The 27,471-nt window shown below is 45.4% G+C and overlaps 1 protein-coding gene across 5 annotated transcripts in view; it reads left to right on the top strand.

Annotated features, from left to right (window-relative positions):
* Positions 1-27,471, top strand: part of GOLIM4 (golgi integral membrane protein 4) — a 508,200-nt gene that overhangs the window by 390,193 nt on the left and 90,536 nt on the right. For all 5 annotated transcript variants that reach the window (XM_069618504.1, XM_069618501.1, XM_069618500.1 and 2 more), the window contains one exon: positions 24,869-24,937. In XM_069618504.1, the coding sequence (XP_069474605.1) occupies positions 24,869-24,937 (69 nt within the window). The remainder of the gene's footprint in view (positions 1-24,868; positions 24,938-27,471) is intronic.

Below are 27,471 nucleotides of genomic sequence, written 5' to 3'. Positions count from 1 at the left end.
CGTCTTCGGCGGGAATCCTTTGTGAAGCCCAGCAAGGCTCCAGCGCGTCTGTGAGTACAGGAAACGTGGGAGGAGTCCAAAACTCTGCTGTTCTTTGTCTTTTGGTGCGCCTTCCTGGAACCAGTTTCAACTGGGGGGCTGGCTGTCCTGAAAGGGCAGCCACCACCCAGAGATGAATGTTGCATTGTTAGGCAAGATTGTATGCAATAACCATGTGGAAGACTGCACCAGCCTGTCCTCCTAGGTAACTGTTATGGAGAATTCGCATAAATGTGCCAATTCCTCCCACCTTAGAGCCCTCCAGCTCTTTTGCTAAACTTTGGGACTTTTAACTTTTTAATTTTGTTGGTTTTCTGTGTTTATTTCTTTGGTTATGGAGTTTAAACAGATGTGTCTAGAAACTCATGTGGCAGTCAAATGCTACCTTTTCCACTCAGAATGGCTGTTGGCAGTGGTTTTACAATGAACTACCATGATTTTTCCCGTCCGCAAACTATTCATAGCTCCGGTAACGTTAAATCGCGGGAGCCATGTTTTTCAAGATGGCGTCTGAGCCTCTCTGTAAAAACAGAGTTTGTCTCTGCGCACCAAAGATAGTCCCTTTGTTCCATCGCCTTTGGCGGGCTTCAGGAGTGAAGATAGCCTCTGGCGCCCGAGTGTCTGGGGTGGGCAGGAAGTGAGGGAGGTGCCCGAAACTCTGTTTGCTTGGTCTCCTGTGAGATCCAAATGCACTCTCTGGTGATTGGCTGGCTGACTGTCCGGCAAGGACAGCCACCCTGCTGGGTGAGTGGCAAATAGGCTGGAATGAATGGGAGAGAACGGAATAAAAGGCAAGTCTCTTGGCTTGGAAGGCAGATTCAACCACTGGAACGAAAGAATAAAAAGACGAGCTGGAAGAGGACGGCTGCTGCAACTCCTGGGCCGTTGGTTTGCCCGGTGAAGCGCTGCTGCAGGTCCAAATTGCCAAGTTCATCTCGACGGAGAAGCCCTGCAAGGACGACTTCTTCCTTTGCGTTGGTGGGACCAATCAACTCGACAGTAAGCTACCTGGATACCAATCTCGGAGCTGGTTGTATTTTCCTCAGAGTGCTGCAGGAAACCGAATAACCAGGGAGAGGGACACCAGTTTGTGTGCTTTACTTACAGCTACCGGAAACAGAGTTTGCCAGTTGCCATGTTTTGACCAGTCCCAGTGCAGTGCAGGAGTCCCTCGACGTCCTCCCTCTTGTCCCCATGACTGAGGCAGAGGAACAGCGAGATCTGCAGGAACTGCCAGGAACATAAGTCATCTGCTGCCTCCTTTTATCTTCATTGTAAGGTACTGTGAAATCAGACTGAGAGTACTTACCTCTTGCGGTGAAAGTGCTTGAAAACTTAGCAACTCGCAGGCCTAATCAGCTTGTGATCCAACATGATTCTTCTTTTTACAAACAACTTCTAATAACTTGTGCAGAGAATTTTCCGTTGAACTACCAGAACCGCTTAATCCTATCCAAGACTTTAGCCCATTGACTTTGGCCTAGCCTGTTAAATTGAATTGACTCTTCTGGTGAACTCAAAATATCTACACTGTCTAAGAATAATTGTAATCTTGTTATGTTCTGATAACCGTTGCCTTTTACTCCTCTTGAAAAGTATTCTGAAAAAGTATTGAAGTATATTTGTGTGTTTATATAATTGTCTCCTTCTTATGAATGTTTTGCGACTGACAGATCAATACATTTAATAAGGAATTATCAAAGAAACCTTGAGTGTAAGAGTTTATTTGAACACTTGTGATTGTAGACCTCTGTGTAACATAATTACTGCTCACATTCCCCTCTTGAGATAAGCCTGGCTACCAAAACTGTATAGTAGACTTAATCCAAAGGTTGGTTTGCTTGCACCTGTAGTCCTAGTTGTGTGTAGTCGTCCCAAAGGGTACTGCATACAAACTCCACCTAACAGTAACCCAACATTTGGTATAACTCTGTACTACAGAAGTTGGTAGAGTGACCGAGCAGCCAGGCCCATCTCAAGAGGGTTGTAGAGTTGCAAGATAGAGTTTCACAGTGACGAAACTCCAAATAACACTTGTACTCAAGGTTTCTTGATTAAATAATGTATTAATTTAAATAGTTTAATAAGCCTTCTTTAGGAGGGCGCAAATATGTAACACTTAAATATACTTCAAAATACACACTCTCCGTTTCAATAAATCAGTAGATACCTTTTGGGGATGGCACTCGGACACCTCCTACACCCTGAGGTGACTGCAATAGTTAAGACACTGTGAACATTGATATATCACTGGTACACTTAAAGCAATACGGAGTTTAATGTCAAAGAAGGAAACAATGGTTAAAACGTTTCTCAAACAGCTAAGCACTTTTGAATTTCCCCTCCCCTCAAACGTAATGTAGAATAACCCTTTCCCAGCTATACAAGTAAAGAATGTATGACTTTTTGGAGGGACAGACCAAAACACAAAGTCAGAGGTTAGAGTCTTCAGGGAGCCAGGTCCGTCAATTTCAACTGAGAAAAGTCTAGAGGAGCTGAGGCACTTCTAGAAGGCAAGTAAAAAGTCTTGCACAATGTTATAGTTTTGTAGAAAATGAAATCCCTGTTGGACCACAATCTGGGTGGCTTGTGATGGCCAAAGCTACAAGCAACTCTGCAAAAGTCAGCAAATGCAAGTGTCAACTGAGAGCAAGCAAGCTACACAAGAGTTCACAGTACCCATTAGTTCACAGTACATTAGGTCTGAAGAAATTGGTTCCAGCTGGATTCTGTTCCTGTGTAGGTCTGCAAATCCTGTTTTTCTGGGCCTCAGTCGTGGGGACAAGAGGGAGGACGTCTGGGGGACTCCTGCAGTATGATTCGCAGGTCAGCTGCAGCAATGGGCAAAGTGTCATGATCCTTGCCCCTGGCCCTCACTGGCAAGTCAGCCTTCCAGTTAGTGCCAGGTCAAAGGCCTTAAAACCTCATCCAAGACACTCTTGGAGTCAGTCCTGGCGCCTTTGGCGCCAGGCTCATAACCATCATGAAGACCAACATTAGAATGGGACTATTTACTTGGGACTATTTAACTTGGAGGGTGGGGGGGGGGGTTCAGCCAACATGGAGGCACACACATTGCTCAGGTACAAGGAACTGAGCTATGCAGTCTAGTTTTATGGGTGTGGCAGGACTGGGACTACTTTAACCGGACTACTTTGGGTGTGGCAGGCCTGGAACTATTTTACCTGGACTACTTTACCTGAGACTATTTAAACCACACCCAAACAGCAGAACATGCTTTGCGTTATTCTGCTGTGGGCAGCGTAAAGCCCAACGTGTCCAGTTCTTTGATGCCAGCTTACCTGAAACCAAGGACCTGCAGAGAGACGAAACTTACCTGGAACAGTATCCTGTCTTCAATCCATAGCTGACTTCAGTTCCACTCATCTGAAGGTACGAACTCCATCATCCGGCACCGCATGCATCCTGGAATACCATAACCTGGAAAGAAGAGAAAGAAAGACAGCATTAGTAAGCGTTTACTCACGTTTTCTCCCGAATGAAGAAAGCCACACAATTGGGTAGTCCTCTCCTGGTCAGTATCATTGCTGGAACATTACGGCGCTCAGCGAGGAATATCGCAACCTGCAAGGAGAGGAAAGACACAGGTTAGCAATATAAAAGGCAAAATAGCGCCGTGCATCGCGCATTACTCACCGGACAGCATTGCGCACACCATGCTTTCGCCTACCGGCCCATGCTCATTCAAACTGCATAACAAAACCAAAATAACTTTCCATACCTAAAGGGAAAGAAGCAAGACATTATTATTCGAACTAAGAAGAACATAAGAACTGCACATAAAGACTGTAAAGCAGCAAACCTACGGAGTCGCAGCAGGCCTGGATTCCCACAGGGGGGCTTGCACCAGTGAAGGAACTTGGTCGCTGCTCGCCCCCACATCTACACGCCCCTGCCACGAGGAGCAGGACGGAGAATCCACCTTTTACAATATTAAGACCCATCTTTAACCAGAGGCATTACCAAGGGACCGGGAGAGGGTTCGAGAGTGCAAATCATCCAACAAGGGCTGGGTGGCGCCCCTGTGGATACCAGGTTAGCGTAACACAAAGTTCAGATCAGCAGCACTTTGCAGTTTTAGCTTCTCGCGAATAGCACCACCGTGGGTCTTCGACACCTTGCAGACTTTCCTAGCTTCTTGGGTCCAGCACTCTGAGGTGGCTCAGGATTGGTCAGCACTGCTTTCGAGCGAGTCCAGAGGATATTTCTGGAGCTCGGGTCCAGCTTCAAAACGATGCACTCGATTCTGGTGTTCCTGTCCCCTAGCACTCGCTTCCTGTAGCAGCAATGGAAGTACAGCCAGCAGGGAGAGGATATCCAGTAGAGTTCATTTTGGGGTCGATTCGTCCCACCAACCCAAGGTGAACAGTCATCCTTTGCAGGGCTACTCTAGTTGAGGCGAATTGGGAGCTTCAGCACTGCATCAGGGCTTTACCAGACACACCAACGGTACAGGAGTTGCAGCAAGCTTCTCTTTCAAGTTCTTCTTCGGATTCCTTCGTCCAGTGGTCGACAATGCCTTCCTTGCAAAAGACCTTGCCTTTTATGCCAGTCTCTCCCATTCATTCACAGCCTAGCTGTCACTCACAGAGCAGGGTGGCTGTCCTCCAAGGACAGCCTGCTGGCCAATCACTTTTGTGTGCATTCCTGTAACCATGGAGACTAAGCACAGGGTGTTTTGGGCACCTCCCTCGCTTCCTGCACTGGCAGACAGGCTGAAGCCGGGCTTCAACAGTGAACCCCACCAAAGACAAAACGAACAAAGTGACCAAATATGGTTTGGCGCGCAGAGTAAATCTCAAGAAGGACCTTTACAACAAGAAATGGCGAAAAAAGAAGACTGGGCCATTTTGACAAAATGGGCACCCATGGGTGCAATAATGCAGCTGAGGATTCAGTCTGCGGTAAAAACACACAATGGTAGGAAAAAGTAAACCACTGCCACCAGCCATTAATTGTAGAAAGGGTAACATAAATATGTTAAATGGGAAAGTAGACAAAGGGGATACTAAGCAACCCTTCCAGCACTCTAGAGAAGATGGTGTGTGCTGGGTATACAAAATTACAAAAGGTAAGTGAAGTCAATTTCACTTTACTGCTCTTGAAAACAGTAGTTTAACCAAGAGAAGGTATTTAAACCTTTGGAAAATCTGAAAGACTTCCCTGTGCCACTGCATTGAAGGTGCTGTGTCGCAATGTAAAACTATGCCTATGGATTTTGTCAGACTCCAAAACCAAAAGAAACAGTGTTCAAATCAAAGTAAAATACATGAGAGATGGGAAAAAGGTCACACTCTCTCCAGTATAAAAATCTAAAGTCCAGCAAAAGAGCTGGGGGTCTCTAAAAGGTAGAAAGGAATCAGCTAATTTCTGAGAATTCTCCCTATGCATGGATGCTGATTGGATGGGTTCCTTGATAAAAGGCATGGATCCTGAGGATGAAGACAGGCCGAACCTTGGAACAGAAGAATCGAAGAGGGTAAGATGTCTGCAGCTACCTCCAGATGACCGGAGAAGCCCTCTGAGTAACCGCTGCTGCTCAACCCCTTCTTCCAAGCGTCTTGAGATGACATGCATTTAGAGCCAGCCCAAGATGAGCTGTGTTCTTCATGGGCTGCAAACCACCAGCACCCTGCAGTGCATCCTCTACTGAAGATCGAATCCTCTGGAAACTTTGGTGCACTCCATCTGGCCTCCAGAGGCAAGGTTCCACTCCTTGAAATGTCCTCACCAGAGTGCTGGACCGAGAAATTGAGGCAAATCAGGCGGGCGGCAATCGTTCACCACTGGTGCTTCCCAAAAGGCACCAAAATCACAGTACCCAGCAGAATCAGTTGCTGGTGCCTCTTCACTTGACTGCTGCTGCGAGATCCACTCCAGTGTCCCTTCTTTTGTCTGCCTGACCTAGAATCTGTTGACGGAGTCTGCTGCTGCTGCTGTATCTTTGGGGCATCGTGCTGCAACTTCTTTTTCACTCCTAAGACTTGGTAGAGCTTACCTAGAGCTGAATTGCTGCGCCTGTATTGCGGGAGTACTGATTTGTCTGTCTGAGAGTTTGCCCGTACATGTTCGCCCAGGCGTAACTCCTGTGAGCCTAGAGGGAAACTACTCTGAAGTACCTGACCCTTTTCCCAAGAAAGAAGTTACTTACTTGATACATAAGACTTCCTCTGAACTTTTGAACTTTCTACAATTGTGCCTTGTGATGAATCTGATGATGTCATCACTCCTTACCCAGAGCTAGCTTTTCATGTGGCCAGGGGACGGCAGCCACTACCTGATCCTGACCCTGGTGGTGGCTATTTGAGGGAGAACTACATGGGGGAGGTGACTCACAGGGGGTGGAGTGACATCATTGGGTGAGACATGGTATTCCCCCATTCCCTTTTAGGGACACCCCTTTTAGTACCTCAAGCTCTTGTGCCATAATGTGGCAGTAGCCCTCCATATTCTCCAACGCTTAATCATAGAACTCACGTAGTTACATTAGTAACAGACTGACACAAGGAAGAGAGCAACTGAAAAGATCGCTCTGCTAGACCAAAGTGAGCGGTCTAGCTGTTGGAGAAAGTTGATTGTCTCCAAGCGGCTCACTTCAGTAACGCAGGAGTTCAAAGATGGAGCTGTGGAGAACTGCAGAGAGACCAGGCAGGAGAGTATACCAGGTGTTTTGTGAGTAGGTGAGTCCCAAGGAAGATTCATACCCTTAGGATTTTGAATTAGATTTAATGTGAAAAAGACCTGGAGGGTGGGGGAGGGGGGGAGTATTCCTTTCCCCTGGAGCTCCCGGCGTGAAGCCAGTCTAGCCCGGGAAGTTCGAACCTGGGAACACAAAGCTGCAAAGAATGCCAAATTGTTGGCGGGGACACCCAGGAATGGTCGTCGGAGCACTGCAGTGGAAGCGTGAGATTCAAGCCAGCGGTGGCATGACGTCTGGGAGGTTGACCGGGTGGTCCTGCAACTCCACCGGAGTTGTGTGGCCTGAGTCTCCATGGAGCTTCAAGGATGAAGCAGAGTGAAGGAAGCAGAAAGCACTTCAGCAACACGAGTTAGCCCATCTCCCGAGGAAGAACCGGTGATGCAGTCCTGACACGCTACAGGTAACGGGAGCAGTGGGAGAGCCGGTAGGCACTTGCCACTGTAAGACGTTCCCTCCTACCTCGGGTCCCCTTGATGCTAGGACCACGTAATACCACAGAGGTAAGTCTTGTACTGCCTAGGCCTACCTGGCCTGGTATCGAGCCTTCCACCCACGTGGAGCTTTGACTCTGTGGATCACTGCTGGAGGTAATTTAAACCTTAAGATGGCCACCGCTGTGATTGGTGCATTTTGTTTATATTTGGTTGCATAGCAACATGTTCCGATCCTGCTCCTATAGGCTTGGAGGGCAACAGTGCCCTTTCACTCTTTCTACTCTGATTAACGCACACGTCCTTTGTCTAACTATTACTCTTTGACAATTCTGATATTGCGTTTCATCATGCACATGTAGCCGCATTATCCAGATGTATCTCGGATTGTTGTGCCTTGCTCATATTACTTACAGGGTCTGTTGCACCACTTCAGCTGTGCCCGCATCACGCATATGTTGCTGCATTAACCAGCTGTATCTCGGATTGTTGTGCCTTGCTCATATAACTTACTGTCTGTTGCACCACTTCAACTGTGCCCATAGCATGCACATGTAGCTGCTCTATCTCACGGCACCTAATCCAGAGTATGGCGCGTACCCTTAGCCCCCTCCCCCTCTAGTCACTTGTTATTTACTGATTGTACCTGCGCCATGTTGCAGCACACCACACATCTTAACTGAATTCACAACAGCCCTCTTGTTGATCTACTCCTCATCAATGCAGCGCTGCCTTAGCCCTTAATCCCCTGTGCCTATCAGCAAAAACTTGAGCCCCCCATCTTCGATCGGCATGTGTAGTGACTGGAGATTAAGCAACCATGAGTTTAGCCTTGCTTACTATCTATTGTCACTCATGGCTACCCTACGGAAAGTAACCCTAACAATGTCTACTCTCCTACCCCTCTTCAACTCATTAATGCCCACTAGGTTTCTGCCCTCTCATGCCTTACACACCATTGACTAATTATACATCTACTATGGCCTATACTGACCACTGCCCTTTGACGCCAGCACAATGAATCGCTCGCTACGCATCTCCACCTTAGCCCAATTTACCTTGCCCACTTAGTGCCAGGAGTGCTATACCTATGTTCCCGCTTCAAATATGTTAACAGTCTTAACCTGCATAACCCTCGACCCTCTAAGTGCAAACCTCACAATACCACCACCGCCATTACAGTCGCTTTGACCAACCCTGCCTACAAACATTCTGCGCTCAGAAAAAATACTTTAGGTACTGCAAATCCCACCGCTGGCGCACCCACCATCAAAGAAGCCCTCGTAACACAAGATCTCTTATTGCTCATGCGCTTGACATCTCGGATCTTATATCTACCAACCATCTAGACTTACTGACGATGACCGAAACTTGGTTACACAGAGCATCAGGGCCTTCCCTGTCCCCAGCAATCCGGGATGACTACACCATTATCAGAGCAGACAGAGATTCTGGCAGAGGCGGTGGAGTGGCTTTCATTGCAAAAACTCAACTGGGCATCTGAGAACTCGCCAAAGTAGGTTTCCCCTCCAGCAAACTCCTCTCAGTTAAATCCCACTGTCCGCCTCTAGGACTCTTCTGCTCAATCTTATATACAGGCCCCCGGGACCTTATCTTTCGAGGAAGACCTCACATTCCTCCTCCCTTGTAACACCAAACTAAGCTTCCAAATTGTATTGCTTGGGGATTTCAACTTAGGTCTTCACAACATGAAAAACATCAATGCAATTGCGGTACATAACACCATCGCCCAGCTAGGCTTTGAACACTGTGTTCGCGGTGCAACTCGGTCAAAGGAAGAACTTTGGATTGGATAGCAGACCTGAATTGCTCCACCTCTATACTTGCCAATTCTCTGTGCCCATGGTCTGACCACCACTGCATTTCCTTTACCATACTGGACAGTCTGTGCCCTATCCCAAAGGCCGTCCTAACACCGCAGATCTCAAAGAGAAATGACCGCAACATTACAACGGACAATCTCTTCGACCCCTACTACAGCCAATTACCAATCCATCCAGGAGCCTTGTTAAGGACCCTTCAATACTCGCGGATTTGTACAACCATACCTTACTGCAGGCCTTCAACAAAATTGCCCCTTTAAAATTAAGAAAACCTAAACCAATAGCCCGTCTAAACAAGTGGTTTACTGCTGACTTAAAAGCCTTGTGTAGAACTAAAAGAACTACCGAAAACAACTGGGAAAAAAACCTTCTGCCTACAATAAAGATCATTTCACACTGGCCGCCGCCCACTACTAAGCAGCCATATTAAACACTGAAAGGGAGACTTATAACGCAAGAATACAAAATTCCAAATCAGGCTCAAAAGAGCACTTCACCATCCTTAGGGAATTGGAGACTCTTGGTGTACCAATATCCAAAAAGCCCTACTTGGCAAAATAGCTTTGCTGCCTACCAAAATATAGGCAAAAAAGCACAGCTTGGAGCTGAACACTAACTTCAACAACCCACAGCCCATATTGTGTCAACCATTCCAATTTGCACCAGTTACCACTCAAGAGGTAGAAAATATCATAGCCAGTTAAAAGCCCTCTAGATATCAAGAGGATATCTGCCCAGCTACGGCTATAAAGGAAGGAACAAAGGATCACCTCCTTGTTTAATGCTTCATTCAAATCTGGCATAGTCCCTGATAATCTTAAGGATGTCTGGGTCATGCCTTTGCACAAAAAAACCTAATTTAGATCTGAACACCCAACTAACTACAGACCCATAACTACAGTTCCGTTCCTCTTAAAAATCATTGATAGAGCGGCATACCTCCTGATAGAAAAACACTTAGGAGACAATAACCTCTTAGGCTAGCGTCAATCCGGATTCAGACCTAGACATGGTAATGAAACTGCCTCCTTGATTTAAAAATCCAAATGGATGAGTTAAAGGATAAAGGCAAGATCGCCATCCCATTGTTGCTCGACCTTTCAGCAGCTTTTGATCTGGTCGACCACCAGATCCATAGCAAGTAGCCACTTGAGAAAGGCAAACGGCCGAAACGTGTCATCATTTAAAAGGCACCATTACAAGAGCTACAAAACTCCATACTATGCAATAAATAGTATTGTGCAACACAACCTATTTGGCGCTTGTCTGTTTTTGGAGTCTCAAGATCATTATCAATTTAAGTGTTTTTTGGAGCTTTTTTACCACCCAGTCTCCAATAAGACGCGATATACAATACAACAAAGGGTACTTTGTGAACACCATAATTAACATGGTCGCCGAGTTAAAAAGCAGTACTTAAAAGCACAAAGGCCTAGTTTACACGTGACCTAAAGAAACTTCAAGTGCTGCAGAATAATGCGCTCAGATCAGCCTTAAATATCCCCAGATCTAGCCATGTCTCCGCAATCAGGCGAGACAGAATTTCACTGCGAACACTAGTAATCACTCATAAATGCCTGGCCAATACGGCCCCAAAATACAGCTCTGATAAATTTACCAGGAGCTAATCCACCAGACACACCAGATCCAACTACTTACACCGCCTTAACATTCCAATATACATATTACAAAAAAAGCAAGCGGTTCCAGCTTCCATGTTCTAGCGGCTAAGCTTTGGAACACCCTGCCGAACATTCTCAGAGCAGAACCATCCTTCTCGTCATTCAGAAACAGTGTAAAAACCATGCTCTTCACTAAACTAACCTATACTCCAATCCATTCTGTACTAATCGCTCTAAGACCATCATGTAACCTTTTCCACACTTGATATGTAACTTAAGTTAACTACTATATAACTTTGTATCTGTAACTGTTTGTAAATATAATGCTCCAACTATGTAATCAAGCATAAAGCACCTAGATAACCTAGGGTTAAGTGCGTGCTACAAATAAATAAACTAAACTGTAGATAACCCTAAGTTCCAGGCCTTAACTCTGAACGGCAACATCAGCAACAATGTAGCCCAAAATCAGAGCTGGTCAGCCACAGGCCGGTCCTGGGGCACTTAAAATGGCTCTTCTTTGCAGGACCCTGAGCTGACATTGAGAATGGATGTTCCCTCCACTCGGAAGGGTTGCAGCTCCTTCGCAGTACTGCTGGAGATCACTTTCAAGAAAGGGCTCTGCCAGGACACCAGCAGAAGTTGGTCACCAAGCCTTCTTCCGACAGGTCTCTGGTTTCTTCACGGGTCTTGCAACTGGCCAGGTGTATTGGCTCTTCCAGGATCTCTCTAGAGTGGGTGCAGGGGTCCTCTTCCTATCCCAAAAGCTGGGTAAGAGCAGCAGCCCCCCTTATCCAATAGATCTGCCCCACACACAGACCCCAGCAGTAATCCAATCGGCACCACGGGTGGCAAACCCCATTCATTCCACCGAGACACACTGGCAGCAGTATGTGGATTGGTACCATACAGTCTCAGCCCACTTCCTGGCAGCAAACACACATAGACCTCCAGTAGCCTGCCAAAAGCATCTGATGAGTAGTCTCCCTCTTCACAGCATTGACACCCAAAGAACCAAGAGACAAAGCCTCTCGAGTGATATCACTCGTCACAATAGTGATATCCAAAGAACCAAGAGTTCATCAGGCTGAATCTCCCTCATCCCAGTGGTAATCCATGTAAGACTAAAGAGGACACTAGACAACAAGAACTGTCTGGAGATAATCTTCATAACGTCATTAGACATACACGAATTTATGGAACTGTAAAGCAAGATTTCAGGACCTCTTTGGAAGAAGTGAAGCAAGTTTTGAGGACTATTACCAAAGAACATCCCAAGACAGCCCTCAAAGCTGTGCTAGTTTATGAGAAGGGAGTCATTCTCCTGCCCATACACTCTTTGTTGAATCAGAAGCTAGTGCAAAGGATTGCTGGAAAAGAGATAAAGACTGAGCTAGTTTACCAGGAAAAGGGAACCATTGTTCTGGTACTACTTTCATTTGGATTGTGAACCCTTTTTTGTAGATTAGTGGTAGGGTTAGTTATGTTTTTGGACAGAGGATGGACACTTCTAATTTGGACAAACAGCTTGACAATGAGCACATGAGTTGATGTGTTTAAGCAGAGATAAATCTTTTGAGATGGGGAGACGTAGGTTCATTTCTTTATTTCTAAAATAGTGTTGTTGAAACATGACACCCCTTTTGTGTTACTCCACTACGCCACAGCTTCCAGTCCTTTCATGCTATAAACCTCTTGAATCGGCGGTAAGATAGCTCGGCAGGTTGAGCGCTCGCTGCTGTGATCTGCAGGTTTGAATCCCAGCAAGGCCAACTCAGCCTTTCATCCTTCCGAGGTCGATAAATGAGTACCGATTTCGGTTGGGTGATATTGTATGTAAATTTCTGAGGCTTGTGGAATCTGCTTAGATTCACATGCTGTGCATAGGCCGACATCTAGTGGATGCTGCAGAGTATTACAGCTGTTGTTTTCGAAACTCGAAAAGGGACGTCGACGGGTTGTGCCAGTAATACTATCCCTAGTGTGAGGGCCACTGTACACATGATCCCTCACATGTCGAGGTCTCTCAGATTGTTTTTTTCTGCCATGCTAGACGGATGCGTATAGCGGAGTTCCTTTCGGCGATAAGCCATTAACTTTTTACAATTAGGATAGTATTTCTTTCTATCCTTTCATTGACTGCCGAAACACCACAACGATGAAGAAAGAAAACTGCCGTCGGAGACCACTGCGACAGACCGTTCGGCCTTGGAAGGCCGCCCCGGGCCTCGGCCCAAACAGTAGGGAGAGAGGGGGGGAGGCCATTTTAGATTGCATATTCTCCCCTTCCTACACTTTATTCACCCAGCTGCCATATCCATAACCCATAATTATCGAAAATACACCATTTAAATTTTGCCCCAAGTGTAACCGAAAATTCCTGTGGGTGGACAAACACTTAGTTTGTAATTTGTGCCTCCCAAGAGACCCGATCGAAATGTCTTGTCGATTGTGCAGGCTCTTCAAGCCAAAGACGTTAAAGGATCGCTCCACGAAACGTTGGGCCCACTACACCAGGCAACTCGAGGTCATGGAGGTAGAGGGAACCTTTAGCGATAGCAGCGACACCGTACTTTCGGTTGGCAAGGGCCACAGAGTCCCCATAAGTGCAGACCCCCGACCCCGTAGGACAGGCCGGCAGCTATATTGTGTGGCGGCGGCAGCACTACAAAACCACACACCACCAAGCACTTAAGCCCCAGTTGGGATTCGACAAAGGAGTCGAACACTCGACAGCGTTCGACACCCCGAGAAAGGTCCACCGAGTCCCGGTCATCTGGGCAATCTCGATCAAGATCGCCACAAAACAGGGTTCAACTGTTGAAAGATGGCAAGGGTGTCGCTTGAAAAACCACTTCTGAAGGTCGATCGTCCACGGATGAAGCCTCGGCTCCCACACCTGAAATTCAACGCTCGGCGTCGGATACAGCGGCAGGCCCCAAGAAGTCTGTAAAACACTCCTCTGGGCCCTAGGGTGGGGAAAAACATCACAAGAAGTCCTCCAAAACCCCTCATAGGGACACGAGCCTTCCTAGGGAGAAGACACCACAGAAGGGAAAGCCTATATTTTCCAAGGCCATAGAAAAACCTAAGGACTCTAGACCTAAAATTATACCTCCCACTGATGAGGACTTGGATCTTTCCCCACAATCTATTGTGATCCAAAGTTCAAAGGAATAGTCTTCCCAAGATATTGATAGGGTAACGTGAAGAATGACCTTAATGGTCAATTTTTACGAGAAAAACCCAGATTACTTTCAGAGTTTCCACTCCACTCCTCCCACCTCAGCCCCTTCCGGCTCTCAAGCCTCTGCCACTCAACCCCCTTCTAAGATGTCTTGCTCTGTCCCCTTACAAGGTACGGTTATAGTTTTATATGACCCTGAATTAGAACAAGACCAATAAGATCTCTCCTTTGTGGAGGCATCTGACCCTCAACTTAATGAAGAGGATACAGATGAACCTTATTAGGGGGATGACTAGGACCCAGAGGCAGACCAGGAGGCTAACATGTACTCCATAGAGCCCCTCTTAATCAAGACACTCCAGTTGTCGATTTCCCTGTCGATAATCAACCCCTTCTTAATGAAGTATTAACCAAAACGGCAGAACACTTCCAAATTGACACTCACGAGGTACAGGAGGATAGAGACTTTGCAGAACAAATATTGGGGGACAAAAAGACAGTAGGCCAGTTTTTCCCGCTACTAAAATCAGTGCAACGCAGGATACAGCCATCCTTAGAAGCACCCAATCTCTCACAGGCCGTTAACCCGTGTGTGGAAAAATTATTCAGTCCTGTACCATCAGACCCTTTATATATTAGAGGCCAATTAAGACCAGACTCATTGGTTGCACACCCCTTGCTTCCTCCGAGGCGCCACCGGATAAGGAAAGCAAAAATATCTATGCCATGGCCAGAAAGGTTGCCTCCTCTGTGACCTGTCCAACCAGGATAGGCACCAACGCAACCCTTTTGGCTAGTTATAATAGCCATAAGTAGGAAGACATTTCTGCGTTACTTTCATCTGCCACAGTCCCACTCAAATCACAACTAGCTCAGGTGGCAGCAGATGGAAGGGCCGTATCTACCAGTCTCCTTAAATCAAATTTCGATGCAGCGGACAATGCCGGAAGAGTCATTGTAGACGGGACTGTTATAAAGAGGCATCAATGCCTGCGCCAGTCAGGCTTTAGGCCAGAAACACGTGCCACTCTAATAAACCCGCCAGTGGAACCTAACGTGCTCTTCAGTAAGGCTGTGGAAAAACTGCAAAGGACGAGTATGACACTCTAAAATCTTTAGGTCAGCTCACAAACAAGCCTGCTGGTCAGAGAGGTAACAGTAATTCGTTTTCGGGGCCAAAATTCACAAAGTGGATCCGGCTACAATCAAGCTAAGGCTCCTCCTGGGGGAATAATCAAGGCTATCCCAGAGAACAATGCAGAGGTCGTGGTCGGGGCAGAGGCCCTGCTCGAGGTGGCACCCCACCTCAGCGCAAGTGTCATTCCGTTCCAGGTACCCTCCAATGCATCTCCAGTAGGACGCATTTCCAACTTCACCCACGCATGGGAGGTTATCACCTCGGACAGATGGGTGCTGTCCACGGTAGCAGGGAGCTACTGTATAGAACTAATTCAACGTCCTCACGACCACCCCATGACAGAAAATCCACTCAGAAGAACATCAGCGGATCCTTCTAGAAGAGATAACTACACTTCTATTAAAGGACGCCTTAGAAGTGGTCCCAGCCAACCAGGTAAACCGGGGTATTTATTCAACTTACTTCCTTGTGCCAAAGAAAGATCTAACAATGCGCCCTGTATTAGATTTACGCCCTGCAAACAAATATGTCAAGCCACAAAAGTTCTGCATGACTACGCTATAAGAGGTAATCACGCTACTAAAAAAGGGGTATTACATGGCAACACTGGATATGAAAGCTGCCTATTTTCTTATTTCAATGTTCCCAGCGCACAGAAGATTCCTGCGTTTCAAGATGGCGAACGAGCACTACCAATTCAAGTGCTGCCCTTTGGAATAGCCTCGGCTCCAAGGGTATTCACAAAGGTACTGTCGGTAGTTGCAGCGCACCTGCGCAGTGGAGCAATCCCAGTGTACCCTTACCAGGACGACTGGCTCATAACATGGGAATCACCTCTGATTTGCAGACAAAACATCCAGACAACAATCAACCTCCTCTTTCAATTGGGCTTCTCCATCAGCGAGAAAATAAATCAAGCGTAGTGCCAAGCACTTCAAAACTTATTAAGGCGCCTTACTAAATGCCAGATCTCAAGTTGCCCATGTTATAGAAATATCTGAAGTTATCTCTACTGAAGGCTATGACTTCTTAGCCATCACGGAAACATGGCTCCATGAGGCCTCAGGCCCAGCATTGTCCTTAGCTATTCCTAACAACTACACCATCCTCAGAATGGACAGACGTGAATCTCGAGGTGGCGGACTAGTCATCATAGTCAAAACTGAGCTTGGTATGAGACTCACCCCCTCATTGACCACCGATTCTTGCGAGATAATGTCCACAAAAATACCCATAGCCAATTCTCAAACACTCAACCTCCACTTGATATACAGACCTCCTGGTCTTATCAAGTCATTCATATAAGACTCATCTACCATCCTCTCAGAAAACCTAAAAGACACCACCCACACACTTCTACTTTTCGACCTCAACTTGGGCTTTAATGACACTAATGACCCACAAGCTACAGCAGCCGCTAACATCCTGACAGAATTGGGCTTCTTCCAAAGTGTGATTGAGCCCAAACACATCAAAGGAAGAATCTTAGACTGGGTTGCCGACCATAATTGCAACATTTCCACCCTTACTATCTCACCTCAAATATGAACAGACCATCACTTGATATCATTCACACTAAATACTATAACCTCGAAACCTAAACAACGTTGTGCACCACCCACACTTACCAGAAACAAAAAAAATGACAGTAGATAAACTACTCCTTGGCATCATGCCCACTCTAAATGCTTTACCAGACAATCTAGATCCAAGTTAGAGCCTTAGTTGAAGAATTCAATAAAATCATGAACAAAACTCTGGACAACATTGCTCCGTTAAAGCTCAGAAACAGCAAACCACATAGCCATCTAAACAACTGGTTTACGCCTCTCTTAAAAAACCTCAGACTAGAAAAAAGAAAATGCGAAAATACCTGGAAACCTCACCCTACTCCGGAAAACAAACAAAATAATCAACCTCTCATCTCAATATAAAAAAGCGATCCTCTCGGCCAAACAAGAGACTTGCAATAACAGAATCACACAAGCCAACTCAAGTACTAAAGAATTGTTCTCTATACTCAGAGAACTGGAAAATCCTATAATGCCCCAAGACAATTGCCTTAAAGATAAAAAAAATGGTGCTCTGACATCCAGCATGCATTATCCAACAAAGTCCTCAATCTCCAAAAGAAAATGGAATTAAAGAGAGACATTAGCATCCTCCTCACTGCCTACCACAACAATACTGCCTAAAATTAAACCGACCGCCAATTCTACTTCTCTAAATTCTCTATACTAGAGGTGGAGAAAGTAATACTTGGACTAAAGCCTTCCAACTGCAAAGGAGACCTCTGCCCAGCACAACTTATCAAAGATGCTGCGCGGGACCTAGCACCTTTTATCACAAAGCTGATTAATGCTTCTTTTACCACCGGCACCATCCCAAGTAACCCAAAGGATTCCTGGGTGATCCCACTCCTCAAAAAGCAAAATCTTGACCCGGCTATACCCACCAGCTATAGACCGATCACAACTGTGCCGTTCCTTCTAAAGATTCGGGATAAGTTGGCATACATCCAAATCCAGAACTTCCTCAAACTAAACCAACTACTAGGCTCCCGCCAATCTGGTTTCCGTCCACTCCACGGCACAGAAACTGCACTTAAAGCCCAAATAGATAAACTAAGAGACACTGGTAAACCAGCACTACTCCTTCTATTAGACCTATCTGCCGCATTTGACTTAGTGGAACACAAGGTCTTATGCAACCATCTAGACAGAGCAGCACACTTCACCACTGAAGCCATAGTGTGGATCCAATCATTCCTTAGTGACCGCACCATGAGGGTCTTCTCCCCAACAGCAGCCGCGGACCCCATCCCGATCACTTGCGGCGTGGCACAGGGTTCATGCGTTTCACCAATGCTATATAACATCTTCACCAAGCCCCTGTTTGATGACTTGGACCATCTGGGTATCACCTACACAAATTATGCAGATGATACCCAGATCCTCCTCCCACTTACCTTGGACTATGGTGAGGACCTAGCACTGGTGAACAGAATCTACAGCATCGTTCAGGCATGGATGGCCACACATGGCCTATGCCTGAACGATGACAAAACAGAGCTTCTCATCTTGGGCACCACATCCCTCATCAACAAACTAAGTACTAACTACTCTTCCTTCATCATTGATGAAAACTGTATCCAAGTAGCCAAGGAAGTTAAAAACATTAGGCATATACCTTGACTCTACCTTATCATTTACCAAACAGGTAAATACTCTACCCTCTTCAACAGCTTACACATGTAAACTTATCAGAGCGAGAAAACAATTCCTATCTCAGAACAGCTGCCTAACTCTAGCCAGAGCCTTAATCATCTCCAAACTAGACTATTGTAACGCCCTGTACATTGGAGCAACTAAAGCTATTATCAACAAGATTCAAATACAGCAAAATAACGCCCTCCGAGCTGCATTGAATATTCCTAAGAGAGAACATATCTCGGAAACAAGAAGGAAACACAAATGGCTCACCACCCATGAGAAAATGTAAACTCAAAACTGCATCTCTCACACATTCACTAAACAATAAAGCCCCACAACACCTAGCAGACAGATTCTCCAGAACTAACTCTATCAGACAAACTAGACTAGCGAACACTAATCGCCTTCAAGTACCCAGATACAAACTCGCCACTATAGGTAGAACTAGTTTCCCAGTCAAAGCCGCACGATTGTGGAATGAGCTACCAACCACATTGAGAACAGAACACTCTTTCACCATGTTCAGGCAAAACGTGATCAGCTGGTTGATAGCGACCAATGGTAAATGAATGTATGAATTTGCCCTCATTACTGTTTTCTCATTGCTAATGCCTTACCAAATCACTAACCTGTCAACTATCTCTCATGTATGACATGTATTCTCTAACCTGCATTAAGCTGTATGTATGCTTACCTCCTGCGCCCTCAAACCCTAGGGTCTGGTGCGCATAATAAATACTAAACAAACAAAACAGTGCCAGTACAACCTACTCACCCAGCATGAGGGACTAACCGTGCACCCACAACCACACTAGAACTTGGCAGTATGGCTCCTGAAGTCATAGAGTTTGGGCATCTCGATCTTCCACAAAGATGCATGGATATCTTGAAAGAATCAAGAAAACCAAAATGCTAGGCACTGTTATTTTGACAAATGGAAAAGATTTGTGATTTGGTGCCAGACTAACCCCATAGATTGTACTCCTTCTAACATTCTAACCTAAATGCTCCACTTGCTAGATGCAGGGTTAGTGTTCAAGTCCCTAAAAGTCCACCTGGCGGCCTTGTCAGCCTACACCACTTCCCATAATAAGGTCTCATGGTGGAAGGTACCAGTCATCAAGGCATTTATGGAAGGGTAAAGAGACTCCACCCTCCAATTTCTAACCTACCGCCAGTTTGGGACTTCAGTGTGGTACTCGCTAAGCTCATGGGACCCCATTCGAGCCTTTGCACAAGTCTAGTCTCAAACACCTGACTTCTAAAACTGCCTTCTTAGTAGCTATCACTTCCATAAGAAGGGTTAGTGAAATCCAAGCATTGTCGGTGCAGGATCCTTTCTTTACTGTACGTAAGGACTAACTGGTTTTACATACTCACCCTAGGTTCTCACCTAAATTCATCTCCTAATTTCATGTAAAGCAGTCTATTGAGCTACCGTCTTTCTTCCAGGAGCCCTAAAGCTCTGCTGAGGTAAAACTCAACACGCTAGATGTGAGGAGAGTGGTCCTCTACTACGTAGACAAGACCAGACTGCTAAGAACACAGATCAACTGTTTGTCTCCATACCGCATCTCTAAGAATGCCAAATCTAGGTGGATAATCAGATGTTTCCAACTGTGCTATCCCCATCAGATAAAACACTGCCTTTTACGCCAAGGGCCCACTCCACAAGAGGTACTGGAGCCACTCTGGCTTTCATTGCAAATGTCCCCTTAGACAGTATTTGCAAAGCAGCTACATGGAGCTCAATACATACTTTCACTCCGCCCTACTGCATTGACATTCATTCCAAGACAGATACACTGGTGGGACAAGCGGTTCTAAGACATTTATTCGCTCATGAACCATCTCACATCCCACCTCCTTCTTCCACTGCTTGCTAATCTATGCACAGCATGTGATCTAAGCAGATTCCATAAGCCTCAGAAGGGATACATTACTCACCGTAATCGTATTTCTGATGCTTGTATCTGCTTAGATTCACATGCAACCAACCCTTCCTCCCCTCAGAGAGAAGGCGCATGGATGCTTATGAGCTTGTCTGATGCGTATCTGCTTGGGCACAACTGTACTCGTGCTACTCCTCATGCTACCTCATGTTAAAAAAATAACAATCTGAGGGACCTCGATGTGTGAGGGATCATGGGTACAGTGGACGTCACATTAGGGGTAGTATTACTGGCACGCCCTGTCAACGTCCCTTTTCGAGTTTTGAAAACAAGTGTAATAGTCCGCAGCTTCCACTAGATGTCGGCCTATGCACAGAATGTGAATCTAAGCAGATACAAGCATCAGAAATAGGATTATGGCGAGTAATGTATCCCCTGTGCTGTAAACAGCGCTTTGGATTAAGGCGCTATATTAATAATACATCGTTATCATTATCTGTGAGGGGTGGTCGTGTTTGAACAGCAATGCAGAGAGATGCTGCAGGCTGAGGTACTGAGTAGTCCCAGGTGCAGATTTGGTTCTGCTGCATTTGGGTGGGTTAGAGAGTATTTATTGGTTCTTATGCTTATGTTATGTGAGTGTGATTGTTGTAAGCCCCTGTTCTGGGTTTGAGAGGACTAGCCCACAGCTGGATTACTGCTATTTCTTGCAATATTTTCCCGGCTCACCTAATGGCAGTGAAGGCTGGACAGTCAAGTGTAACTCTTAAGAGAATAGGAAGGTAGTTTAAGATTGAGTTTAACACACATCATTAAATAAAGGAATGCTCGAACAAGAATGTTAGAAAAATAGTACTTTGGTCTTCTGGGAAAATTAAATGTTATGCAAGTTACAGATCAGTAAACCTTAGAAATACTTGGTGGTGAAAGGTCACCAGTGTAAGGGCTGACCGCAGAACTCTGCACTCTAAAATAGCCCACTTCTCAAAAAGTGAATGCACATTGTCATTAAACCAAGTTTATTTCACAACGGTTGGTGGAAGAGAGGCCAGACAACTCCTTGGAGATTAAACTAACCTGAGTCTCCCTGAACCACAGATACAATATAAATACATTCCCAGAACAGTTAACACACTCCCCCATCTTCCTCATGTTCCCTTACAAAGTCATCACCCAGAATACAAATGGGTTGGCCCTATAGAAGGAAATCTAATCCCTACAATCTCATTGGCTGCTTTCGCTACATCCCCGTAGACATAGAATTTTCTTGACATTGCAAATACAAGCCCAACCCTCTTCTTTGGTTTCTTTTTGCAAGACACACAACCCTAACATGGGATTCCACTTGGTCACAGACCTGCAACGCTAAATCTGACATGCATCGTTTATGTATGGGCCCTTAATGAGGCTTTAGAGAACTTACAAAAGGGTACTTTGATCGGGCACTAACTCGTTTCTCCAAACACTGACATTCTGGATATTTATTCTTAGCGTCCTCTCGCGCCCTTTCTTTATGCGACCACCAGTTCAAGCCATCTGGCCTCCGTTCCCATTATAATATTTTCACTGCTTATCTATTTGACTTTCTCGTAGGCCCATGGTCATCTCTGCACCCAGTCACCCTTTTACAGTTGTAGTCACTAACCCTACATTGACGGTGCCAGGTGGCAGATGTTTCTTCGGCCATTCGAACAACAATTTCCAAGCAAAGAAACCCTGGGCCCATTCCCTCATTTTATTTCATCTCCAAAAAGCTGCTTCCATGTTGTCGCAGCTGTTCCTCTGCCAATTGATACTTTCGTCCTTAGCCAGTCAGTCTTGGGAATAAGCAAGAAATCTGTTTCGCAAACCCGGGCCTCGGCTTAGGTGTGTTTAAAACTCCTGCATCCCCTCATATTGGGTTTCCCATTCAAGAGCCTTTTTCCACTAAATCTCATTGCTCGAAGTTGCATAATGTGATCCCATATTATGTTCACACAATCTTCATTATGTTGCTACGTGTATGCTAATCTTAATATATCATACGTAACACAAAATACCACTAGAAGTCACCTTTAACAACCCTTAATTAACTATTCTAGACACATGCAAAACTACCACATTGTAAAAATATCACATCCATTCTGAACATTAATGTGGTGCGTGCAACGTGAATCCTTCCCTTGATACAATCCATCTACCCCAACAACAGCCATTTATGTTGCTTCGTACAGCACAAGCACCACTTGCAGTTTTCTGCCTGGTTATCTAACAAGCTAAGTGCACCTTGGAATTTGACTCACCTATTGTATTTGGAATGGCTGTGTTAGTTTCCAATGAAGCTTGGGTAGAGTTGCTGAGCACCTAATTATTCCTCCACTCGTATTGTAAAATCTACTTCCTTATGGTATTCCAGAATTGTAATGTGGCTGCAGGCCTCAATTTACATTCGCCACTTTGGCAAGTAAGAAATGGTGTGTTCTGTCTGTGGAAAAGTGATGGGCGAGTGTCTTATTATGCCTCGCTAGTATTGCTAGCAAGTTGTACCCCTTGGACTGTGTGGTGCATCATTTATTAAATTCAGAGACGCACTGTGAAATAAAAACATAACTTTGTGTGTTTACTCACATGGTGTAGGACTAGAGTGTTCAGGACTGAGCTGTCACGACTATCTTCCTTCAGCTTCTCTAAACTCCACATTCTCAATATGATTTTGGTTTCCTTGCTTTGTATGTTTTATGAACCCACTCCCTGCTTCAGCATGCAGCGGTTCACTAACTTCACTTTCTCAAGGTGCTTTTAGTAAATCTCTCAAGTTCCAGCAGGCAGCGGAACTCATTGGTTTCACTTTCTCATGCTTCTTAATTTTAATTTATTAACATGCTCTAGGAATTCAAACTCCCAAGTTCCACTGAGCTGGGTTTTTGAGTCACTTTCTGAATGTGTTTTCAGACTGACCTCTGTTGACAGAAGCCAGATGCAAGACAGTCTCACTTCCTTCTCTCTACTGAATGTCACCTTCCCCTCGTCTCCTGTCTGCTGTCCTCTGTCCACTTGTCTGGACTCCTGCTCTTGTCTGTTAGGGTTTTTTGTATTGTATTGTACTCGTCATTTATATAGGACCTTTTACCATTATTATAGCCTCAATGTGCTGTTACTAGGAGTGCCCTTGGAGGACTGAAGTCCAGAGTGTTGGAAGTCATGGAGTAAGATTAAGATGTGTGTGTGCATTTGGCCAATGAGGCTTAGCAGGGCTGGCCAGGCTCCGGCAGAGAGCAAACCATGCAGTCCGGCATGTGGATGGGTGCCGAGAGGAGTCGGAAGATGCTGCGAGTGCTAGAGACTTGCCATGTGTTCTGCATGCCCACATTTGTCATACGTGTGTGCTGCCTTCCCATGTCATTTTTAAGAGTTTCTTTGCGACTGGATGCGGCTCCTTGCTGTTGGCGCCCTTTTCTGGAGCCACAAGAAGACTGAATATCGGTGATTGGATTCTCATCGCTAATCTGGTCCAGCACTCTGCTGAGGGTACTTCAAGGGGTGGAATCATGTCTCTAGAGGTCCAGCAGGATGTGAAAAAAGGGGGGCATCTGGCTATTCGCTGATCTCTCCAGGTAAATCAAACTATCAAGGCAATGGATCAGGGCGACCCCGGTTATACAAAAGGACACACAAACAATTGAAAGTTATTTATAACACAAATCTCATATTGTGCAATATATGCTAGCGAAATCATTGCCACAGGTAGGTGTACCCAGCACATTCCAGACATAGAAACATATACAGAAACATATCAAAACATTTAATCAATGTTTTGACTGTCTGGTGACTAAAAATGTAATGGCCTTTGCGCATTTAAAAGGGGTTTAGCATTGGTGAAGATCAGTTATTTGGTGCCCGGTGTGTGTAGCGGACACTAATATTATAGAAAGTTGACAAAACTGTGTTTCGGCCTATAGCGGATCAGATGGATATCAATAAAAACTGCCTTTTATCAGGACCAGGAATTGTGGTCAGGGTTCTTCTCAACCTTTCCTGTGTTGTGAATCGTGCTTCAGTGTTGTTGCACATGATATCAAAATTATCAGCGCAGCTTGCTGCGGCCATGTACTCGCAAACTTGGATTCTGCGTGCTTGTATTTAACCCCAATTATGGAGTATGATCCATCTCGAGGAGCAGCTGGAAATTAAGCGTGGCAGGAGGATCATCTACAGACCCCATACATTCATTCCGGAATCCTTGGTGCTACCACAATAGACGTCTCCTTCACTCCGTCCAGCAGGATGCCACCAAAGTTTCAGCTTAATTCGGAATCCTGAACACCGTGCACCACACACTATCTTGAGGGCCCAGGGTTTTAGGGTATTGCAGCCCCACAAGGTCGCAGTACAACATGGGATGGCTCAAAATGCAGGTCTACTGAGTCTAGCGGATCTAACCAGGCTCTGGGTCAGGGTCGTCGTTTTCAGCGTCCCCAGGTCACTGGAAAGTAAGGGTAACAGCAGCTACGGTTACACAGCAGACGATGGAAATCGTCTCGGCCCTTTGGGTGGACTTTAGAAAAACTGTCCTAACAGTACTTGATCTTAGATCAGAATGGACAGCTATGGTGGTCACTAAAGGTTTAAAGAGAAAGTATTAGGATGGCAGTCTAGAATAATTCCTCATGTAAATCATGCTAGCAGCTCTCATGCCCTTGAGCACATAGGGGCTAGGTGGGTACTCAGGTTGCAGATGATTGACCTAATGGACAGCAAAAGCTGCAAACATTTTAATGTTCCAATTCTTCTGTTTTTTTTCAGATGGCTGGCAATCCTGACCAACAGGAGGATAACTTAGATGAGCAATACCAAGAGGAAGGCGAAGAGGAGGTAGGGACATGAATGCATCTGATATACTCTACATTGATGATATATAGCTGCTCTTTTAGCACATATCTTGTAAAAAAAACAATAAATGGAAACGCAATCTGTGAAATTGCATTGTTGTGACTACCCTTCCACAGATTCTTCATCTTTTAAACTGACTCTCGGAACAGCTCTGCTGCAGCGTCCTAGAAATTTGGATGTTCCATGGTACTTGTACGAATCTACCCGTGCTCTATAGCTCAATTATATCATCGGGTCGGTTAGGACCGAATTCAATTTTGTGGGTTTCTGCGGTCTCTTATTATGGGCCCCCTTCTCTTTTTTTTGCTTTTTCTCTTTATTCTTGGGGGTTTCAAATTCATTTTTGGTGGTTATGGGGACTTATGTGGAAGTCCTCCTGCCACTACATTTCTTTACCTCACTTAAGGTATATGGTATTTTATCACCCATGGGGGACTTATATGCATTTTAGGTTGATTGTACCCAGACCTCCCCTCCCTCCCTATTTTATGTTGGGTGCTTACTTCTGGGACAGCCTATATGTAGACACTGTGGTTAGGAAAGTTCTTATATACACTTTACTGTTCTAATATGCTTTGCACATTTTAATACTGTGTATTATTACCAAAGTACTTATTTGTCCTGATAGTTTTAAATGTTTTACTTAAATTAAGTATATATTTTTTGACTGCACCACTGTGGTGCATTTTCTATGATATTTGTGCGGACTAATTGTACCTTTGTGTCAGACTACTTACTCTGGGGTGAGATGGTCAGAAATGAGAGGCGTACACAAAGTGGTAGTGTTTTCAACATCCGACATCTTTATTAAAAGAAAGGGGTTGGATAAAGGCCTTTGTCCATATCCTAAAGAGTTTCCCTACCTAGGGAACTAAAAACAAAAGATCAGTCGGGGTGTTGTCAAAATTAAGTAAACCGTCCTTGTGTCCAAAATATACCTGACCCTCACACTAAAAATGAAACATGAAGTGTAAAGTGAATTCTTTGATCTAGGTTTAACCAAAAAGTGTTGAAATGCAAAGCAAATAAATATCTCCAACAAAAAGTGGTCTCTCCTGAGGAGACATTCTTGGATCCAGAGAATAGTTCCCTTCCCCAAGATTAATTCAGAAAGGATGGCTGTTAGGGAGAATTCTCAGAAATATGGTAATTCCCTTCTGGTGGACTTTCGGACTTTTCATTTTTATCCTGACGAGAGTGAGACCTTTTTCCCCACTCTCTCATGCATTTTTATTTGAACACTATTTCTTTTGGTGTTGAGTCTGGCAAACTCCATAGGCATCATCTTTGTACATTGTGACACACAGCACCCTCAGTGCAGTATCACAAAAAGATCCTTTGAATCTCTGCTAAGGTTTAAATACCTTCTCTTGGATAACTACTGTTTCCACGAGTAGTAAAATGAAATTTACTTTACTTACGTGTTCCTCTCTATAGACCCAGTACACGCTATCTTACAATAGGGTGCTGGATGAGTTACTTAGTATCCCCTTGGTCTAACTTCTTGTGTAAAAATTTTGTTACCCTTTCTACAATTAATGGCTGGTGGCAGTGGCTTACCTTTTCCTACAATTTTGTGTTTTTACCGCGGGCTGCCTTCACAGCTACAGTATAGCACCCATGGGTGCACATTTTTGTCAAAATGGCCCGGTATTCTTTTTTAGTCCTTTCTTGTTGGAAAGGTCCTTCTTGTGATTTACTCTGCGCGCAAAAACAGGTTTGGTCCCTTTGTTCGTTTGGTCTTTGGCGGGATTCACTACTGAAGCCCGCCTCTAGCTCCAGCGTGTCTAGCAGGGCAGGAAGCAAGGGAGGTGCCTGAAACTCCCTGTGCTTAGTCCCCTTGGTTACAGGAATGCACCCAAAGGTGATTGGCCGGCTGGCTGTCCTTCGAGGACAGCCACCCTGCTGTGTAAGTGACAGCTAGGCTGCAAATGAATGGGAGAGACTTGCATGAAAGGCAAGGTCTTTTGCAAGGAAGGCAGAGTCGACCACTGGACGAGGGATCCGAAGAAAGAAACTGGAAGAGATGCTTGCTGCAACTCCTGGACCGTTGGTTTGCCTGGTGAAGCCCTGCTGCAGTGCTGAAGCTCCTAGTTGGACATAGACTAGAGAAGCCCGAACGGACAACTTCTCCCCTTGGGTTGGTGGGACAAATTGACCCAAAGACAAACTCGACTGAAACCCCTCCCTCTGCTGGCTGTACTTCCATTGCTACTGCATGAACCGAGTGCCAGGGGCCAGGAACACCAGAATAGAGTGCCTCATTTTTAAGCCAGACCCGAGCTCCAGGAAGATCATCTGGACTCCCTGGAAGCAGTGCTGACCAATCCTGAGCCACCTCAACAGAATGCAGGACCCCCGAAGCAAGGAAAGCTTACAAGGTGTCCAAGAACCGCAGTGGTGCTATTAGCGAGAAATTGAAACCGCAAAGTGCCCCTTATCTGAATTGTGCCCATTGCTTCTGCAGACCTTCAAACCCTAGTGCAGGAGTCCCTAGACGTCCTCCCTCTTGTCGA

The sequence above is a fragment of the Ambystoma mexicanum genome, chromosome 10 (assembly GCF_040938575.1).
Source record: "Ambystoma mexicanum isolate Mex_15411 chromosome 10, UKY_AmexF1_1, whole genome shotgun sequence".
NCBI lineage: Eukaryota > Metazoa > Chordata > Amphibia > Caudata > Ambystomatidae > Ambystoma > Ambystoma mexicanum.
Note: the sequence above shows the minus strand (reverse complement) of the source record. Positions and strands in the feature narration are given on the sequence as shown.